This window comes from Hibiscus syriacus, unplaced genomic scaffold, assembly GCF_006381635.1.
Source record: "Hibiscus syriacus cultivar Baekdansim isolate YM2019G1 unplaced genomic scaffold, ASM638163v2 tig00116982_pilon, whole genome shotgun sequence".
In the NCBI taxonomy this organism is placed as follows: domain Eukaryota; kingdom Viridiplantae; phylum Streptophyta; class Magnoliopsida; order Malvales; family Malvaceae; genus Hibiscus; species Hibiscus syriacus.
In genome coordinates this window covers 475,213-482,586 of record NW_024063505.1, presented here as the reverse complement: position 1 = coordinate 482,586, position 7,374 = coordinate 475,213, and the positions used below count along the sequence as shown (strand labels likewise).

Sequence of the window (7,374 nt, the reverse complement as noted above, 5' to 3'; positions counted from 1 at the left end):
GGAGCTACCTACTACGTTATCACGAGCTTAACAAAATAAGTTAAAATCTTAAAATGTTATGAATATTTATATTAATATTTGAAAGTATCGATATTTATGGAAAAATATTAATATTTTATAGCCTTCTCATTTTTCATGTTTTTTTAAATTGGAAAGTATTGATAATTTTTAAAAAGTATCGATACTTTTCATCTTTATCATTTTCTATGTTTTTTTAAATTCGAAAATATCAATACTTGTGGAAAAGTATTGATACTTCTGAATTTTTTATAATAAAAATATTAACATTGCATATCGCAACTTACTTTCTTAGTGAACCATAACATTCTTGGGCGCAACCTATTTTATTAATAAAAATATTAACATTCTAGATCACAACCTATTTCTTAATGAACCATAACATATTTGGTTAAAGCCCATTTTTTAAAATAAAATATTAACATTCCAGATTGCAACCTATTTCTTAGTGATCCATGACATTCTTGGGCACAACCCATTTTATTAATAAAAATATTAACATTCTAGATCACAACCTATTTCTTAGTGAACCATAACATTCTTGGGCGCAACCCATTTTATCAATAAAAATATTAATATTCTATATCACAACTTATTTCTTAGTGAACCATGACATTCTTGGACGCAACCCATTTTATTAATAAAAATATTAACATTCCATATCTCAACCTATTTCTTAGGGAACCATGACATCTTTAGGCGCAACCATTTTTCAGATATATATTTATAACATTTTCAGCTTTTAAATTATTTTCTTATCGTGTGGAAATCTAAGGTTTCATCAGCTTAAACATTTGCAACATTTTAGGCGCAACCTAAAATTTTAATAATATTCATAACATTTACCATTTATAACTTATTTTCTTACCGTTTATAACATTTTAGGTGCAACCTGTTATGTTACTACATTGACAACTTTTTCGGTTTCACTTTTAACTTGTAAAATAGGTTTTCTGGTTATGTCATTTTCAACAATTTTAAAATAGTTACAACCCAATATATTGCATATAAGTTAACATTTCCAGTCTCGCTAATATAATTTTGTTAAGTTTTTTTTTAATTTTGGGTTGCGTCATTTTTTAGCCTTATATTAGTTTGTCTTTCCTTAGACAACCCCTAAAGAAATACAGACAATCAAGTTGTTGTATCAGGTAAGGGAGGTTCTGATGTGAAGTGCCTAAAATAAGGCTAATATCCGTGATTGATAAAAAATGTTACATGTTAAAAGCGCTACCTACAATGTTATAAACTGGAACTAGAAAAGTTATCAATCGGAGTAACATAGCAAGTTGCACTAAAATGTTATACAGGGTAAGAAAATGAGTTATAAACGATAAATTTTATTAATACTATTAATATTTTAGGTTGCGCCTAAAATGTTATCAGAGTTTAAGCTGATGGAGCATTGGATTTTGTCTCAATAAGAAAATAAGTTAAAAGCTGAAAATGTTATGAATATATATATATATATATATATATATATATATATATATATATATATATATATATATATATATATAAGAAATAGGATTGTGCCCAATAATGTAATGGTTTGCCAAGAATTAGGTTGTGATTTGTAATATTAATATTTTTATTAATAAAATAGGTTACACCCAAGAATGTCATGGTTCACTAAGAAAGCAGGTTGCATTATGGAATCTTAATATTTTTAATAGTAAAATGGGTTGACCCTGAAATATTATCAGAATTTAAGCTGATGGAGCATTGGATTTTCCTATAATAAGAAAATAAGTTAAATGTTGAAAATGTTATGAATATATATAAGAAATACAATTACGTCTAATAATGTCATGGTTCACTAAGAAACATGTTGCGATATATGATGTTAATATTTTTATTAATAAAATAGGTTACGCCCAAGAATATTATGGTTCACTATGAATGTAAGTTGTGATATGTACTGTAATGTTAATATTTTTTTAATAAAATAGGTTGCGATAAAGAATGTAATGATTCATTAAAAAATAGGTTATGGTATGTTATATTAATATTTTTATTAATAAAATAGGTTACGTAAAAAAATGGTTCAAAAATTTAAATATCGATACTTAACATATTATTATCGATCTTTTAAATATCAAAAAAGTTCAAGATAAGATTGAAATCTAAAACATGGATTCTTATGCGATGATGATTGATACTTTTAGATATTGAACAAGTTGATAAATATGATTGATAGTTAAAATATCAATACATATTTTATGAGGTTCGATACTTTTTTATTTATATCGATACTTATGTTATTGTATTTGTGGAGAAGTTCGATACTTTGCAGCCTTCTTATTTTCTATGTTTTTTCAATTCAAAAGTATCGATTTTTGTGGAGAAATATCGATATTTATTATGAGTGAATTGCAAGAAAAATTATTTAAGAAAACAGTTCGAAATATAAAATATTGATACTTAATCTACATTGATCGATATTTTTTTTCATAAAAAGACACTACCTATTATGTTATCATGAAAAACATGTTTTGTCTTACTTTACATAATATAAACGGTTTCATACTTATAACTTAAATGATTAACATTTTAAAAAAGGTGTTACCTAGTATGTTATCATAAGCAACATGTTTTGTCTTACTTTTGCATAATATTAACAGTTTCATCCTTATAATTTAAACTGTTGACATTAAAAAAAGTGTTACCTAGTACGTTATCATAATCAACATGTTTTGTCTTACTTTTGCATAATATAAATAGTTTCATACTTATAACTTAAACGACTGACATAAAAAATGTGTTACCTACTACGTTATCGTGAGAAACATGTTTTATCTTACTTTTGCATCATATAAACAATTTCATACTTATAACTTAAACAGTTTACATTAAAAAAAAGGTGTTACCTACAACATTATTACAATCATAACAAAATAAGTTAAAAGCTTAAAATGATATGAATATTTTATAATTTTTTTTGAAAGTATCGATATTTGTGGAAAAATATAGATACTTTTCCAAAAATATCCATACTTTCGAAAAGTATTCATACTCAAATTTAAAAAAAACATGGAAAATGATATTTTAACTTTCAAATTTAAAGGTATCGATACTTTCGGAAAAATATTGATGCTTTCGAATTTGAAACAAAAAAATAGAAAATGATATTTTAACGTTATAATTTAAAAGTATCGATATTTTCAAATTTTTAAAAAAATGAAAAAAAAAGATATTTTAACTTTCGAATTTAAAAGCATCGATACTTTTGGAAAAACATCAATACTTTGCAGCCTTATCTTTTCCATATTTTTCTTTAAATTCTAAAGTATCTATACTTTCGAAAAGTATCCATACATTCGAAAAAGTATCCATACTTTCACATTTTTAATAATAGAAAAATTAACATTCCAAATCGTAACTTGCTTTTTTAGTGCACTATAACATTTTGTGTGTGACCCATTTTATTAATAAAATTATTAAAATTTCATATCCTAACTTATTTCTTAGTGAACCATGACATTCTTGGGAGAAACTTATATTATTAATAAAAATATTAACATTCCAGATCGCAACACATTTCTTAGTGAATCATGACATTCTTGAGCACAACTCGTTTTATTAATAAAAATATTAACATTCAAGATCACAACATATTTATTAGTGAACCATGGCATTCTTGGGCGAAACTCATTTTATTAATAAAAATATTAACATTCCAGATCGCAACATATTTCTTAGTGAATCATGACATTCTTAAGCGCAACTCATTTTATTAATATAAATATGAACATTAGATTACAACATATTTATTAGTGAATCATGACATTCTTGGGCGAAACTTATTTTATTAATAAAAATATTAACATTCTAGATCGCAACCTATTTCTTAGTGAACCATGACACTTTTGGATGCAACTCATTTTATTAATAAAAATATTAGCATTTGATATTACAACATATTTATTAGTAAACTAGGCCATTCATGGGCGCAACCCATTTTATTAATAAAAATATTAACATTCTAAATCGTACCTTATTTCTTAGTGAACCATAACATTCTTGGACGCAACCTATTTTATTAATAAAATATTAACATTACATATCGCAACCTGTTTCTTAGTGAACCATGATATTTTTAGGCTTAGGCATATTTTTATATATATTCATAACGTTCTTAATTTTTAATTTATTTTCTTATCTTAATAATGTCTAAGACCCTATCAGCTTAAACTTTGGTAACATTTTAGGTGCAACCTAAAATGTTAATAATATTCATAATATTTACTGTTTATAACTTATTTTTTTACCGATTATAATATTTTAGATGTAACCTATTATGTTACTACATTGATAACTTTTCTGGTTCCGTTTTATAACATTTTATGTTCTGCTTTTAACATGTAAGATAAGTTTTTCGATTACATCATTTTAAGTTATTTTAAAATAGTTACACCCTAATATATTACAAATAAATTAATATTTTCAGTCCCGTTCTTTAGAATTCCCCGTCTGGTCATGACCAAGCAACGCAACCCTTTTCAATACTTGTATCAGAGTAATAAATTTAAGCGAAGACAAAGATAGCAGTCTCAAGCGACTACTGGAATGTGTTAATTAAATATACAATTAATTAATAAATGAAGTTAATAGAATAACACAAGTCTAGCTAAATAATTATTTTGTAATCATATTAATAAAATTTTAAAATAGTTATCAATATATAAAAAATAAATTTATAAGTCAATGGATAAGCTGATCAAAATTTTAATTATATATCAAAGGCGGCGGCGGAGCTTGAATCTCAGCTCAATTTGAAAAGTTTTCATTCTTAAGAGTAGGCGACGGTTGGTTTCATTTGATAAAAATAAGTTGGCCAACTTTGAATTCAATTATCATATGACAATTTGAAGTTACATTTCAGAATTTAATATTTAACATTTTTTGGGTATCTTTAAAATTCAATATTTAAATATATTTCTAATATTTTTATAAAATTGTTTAAAAAAAATCCAAAGTATACAACAAATACTACAGTTTTGAGATATATACTGAAATTGTTTGATGCGCTGAGAAGTCGCGACAAATTTTAAGTCATAAGTAATGAAAATGCCGTCATATTGGACACTTCAAGAGTGCTAAAATGGAGGAGTTCAATCTCTGGACGCAAGGTTATTATTTATAATATAATCATTATTTTTATAATGTAAGAATTCAAAGTAGGACGACGCCACTGTTGATTTTTCAGAACATGGCTGCAGTCCCTGAATCTATAAAGACCAGAAAAACAATGAGGTGAAGCACAGCATCCCAAGCATTTCATTCAAAGAAACAAGCTAAGTCGACGCTCTATTTTCTTCACTACCACAATGAGTTCCGAATCCTCAGTAACCAAGAGGTAATTAAATCCTACCTCAATGAATTTATTTTTATAAGTTCGTCCTATAACATAAAATTTTGTGTCCATTTCTGTTACAAATTTTAATATCTAAACATTATTTGTTCTTTGTTGGGTACAGGCTAGATGGTAAGGTGGCACTGATAACTGGTGGAGCCAGTGGGTTAGGAGAGTGTACAGCCAGGCTATTTGTCAAACATGGAGCCAAGGTTCTCATTGCTGATATTCAAGACGATTTGGGCCACTCCCTTTGCCAAGACCTTGGACCTGAAAACATCTCCTATGTCCAATGTGATGTCACATGTGAATCCGATGTCGAAAACGCCGTGAACATGGTGGTTTCCAAGTACGGAAAGCTCGACATCATGTTCAACAACGCAGGGATTATCGGTGACAATGAAGTAAGAGTGACGGATACCAGCACCGACAACTTCAAGAGAGTGTTTGATATCAATGTGTTGGGTGGATTTTTGGGTGCCAAGCATGCTGCTAGGGTTATGGTTCCTGCCAAGAAAGGCTGCATTCTCTTCACATCGAGTCTTTCGTCCAAAATCAGCTACGGCAACCCCCATGCCTACAAGGCATCGAAGCATGCTGTCACGGGGTTGACTAAAAGCTTGAGCGTCGAATTAGGCGAGCACGGAATCAGAGTTAACTGCATTTCACCTCACGCAACTGCGACCCCTTTGTTCCAGAAAACACTGGGGCTATTCGATAAGAAGAAGGGAGAGGAGATGATTGCGGTTTCAGCAGTGTTGAAAGGCACCGTATTGGAGCCCGAAGATTTCGCTAATGCAGCACTGTATTTGGCTAGCGACGAGGCTAAATATGTGAGTGGTGTTAATTTGCCCATCGATGGAGGCTATTGTCTCAGCAATCAATCATGGAAGTTGGGATTCGCGGCACTTTTCTCAATAAATCAGCAAGTCCTCTGTTTTACCTTTTCAATAATGTTTTTGAATAAGGAAAATTAAACTTATCCAAAACTACACATTTCATAAATTGTATTGTGGAATCCAAGCAGTCTCCTGTAATGCTTATGATGTGTGCTTTTGAACAATACGACTTTTTATTTATTTATGAATAAACAATTTCATAAATTGTCAAGCCTAATGGCTAGTTGATTTAAAAATTATAAATGTAGTACTGATACTCATTAAAGAAGTAACGATACTCCTTGTCCTGGGCAGTTTTATTTTTTGTAGAAAAATTATCTCCAACGGCTAGAAATGAACATAAACACATTCCAACATATAAAAACAAGTTGAGTACACTTGAAGAAAGATTAGAACACCTATCCAAGCATTCAAACACAAGTGAAGAGTTTTTCATTCTTATTTCCTTTCTATTGTAAATATTAGTGTTTTTGTGAGCTTAATTTTGTAAACACCTACCTTTTGAGGTTTTCTTGTTTACACATTTTATTCCTTTTTGAAAAAGGGTTGTGGTTTATCTTAGTCATTGAAAAGATAGGGATTTGTAAAGGATATCTCTTTATCATGTGAAAAAGAAAGAACAAATTAGTGAATTTGTTAGAAAATCCTAAGTGAGGAGCTTAAGTAGTGGATGCAGACTTGGTTGAGAAGTCGAACCACTATAAATCCTTTTGCATCATTTTTCTCATCCTTTTAATTCTCCTTAATCCTTAAATTTTTCTCAAATACACTTCAACCCCTCTTGGAAATTTACCCGGTTGATTATTGAGTTTCACCGAATATCCCAATAATTGGTATCAAAGCTTGACTCATTAGAAGGTTTAACAACATTGAGACGATCCTTGAAGACGCTCTACCGATTCCCGACGCAACCGAGAAGATGACTTCGACCTCCGACTCTTACTACATTGAAGACTCTAAACTGGTCAACAAGCCACCTTATTTCAATGGTGCAAATTATGAATATTGGAATAATATGATGATGCTCTTCATTCAAGCCAACAATCTAGGAGCTTGGAACTCAATCATGAAGGGATATTTCATTCTAACCAATGAGATGGA

At 29.0% G+C, this 7,374-nt stretch overlaps 1 protein-coding gene across 1 annotated transcript; it reads left to right on the top strand.

Annotated features, from left to right (window-relative positions):
- Positions 1-5,272: 5,272 nt before the first annotated feature.
- On the top strand, positions 5,273-6,422 carry LOC120192835 (secoisolariciresinol dehydrogenase-like). Its single transcript, XM_039195551.1, has 2 exons — positions 5,273-5,377; positions 5,499-6,422. The coding sequence occupies exons 1-2, from the start codon at positions 5,349-5,351 to the stop codon at positions 6,349-6,351; spliced, it is 882 nt and encodes a 293-aa protein (XP_039051482.1). The 5' UTR covers positions 5,273-5,348; the 3' UTR covers positions 6,352-6,422.
- The last annotated feature ends 952 nt before the right edge of the window (positions 6,423-7,374 follow it).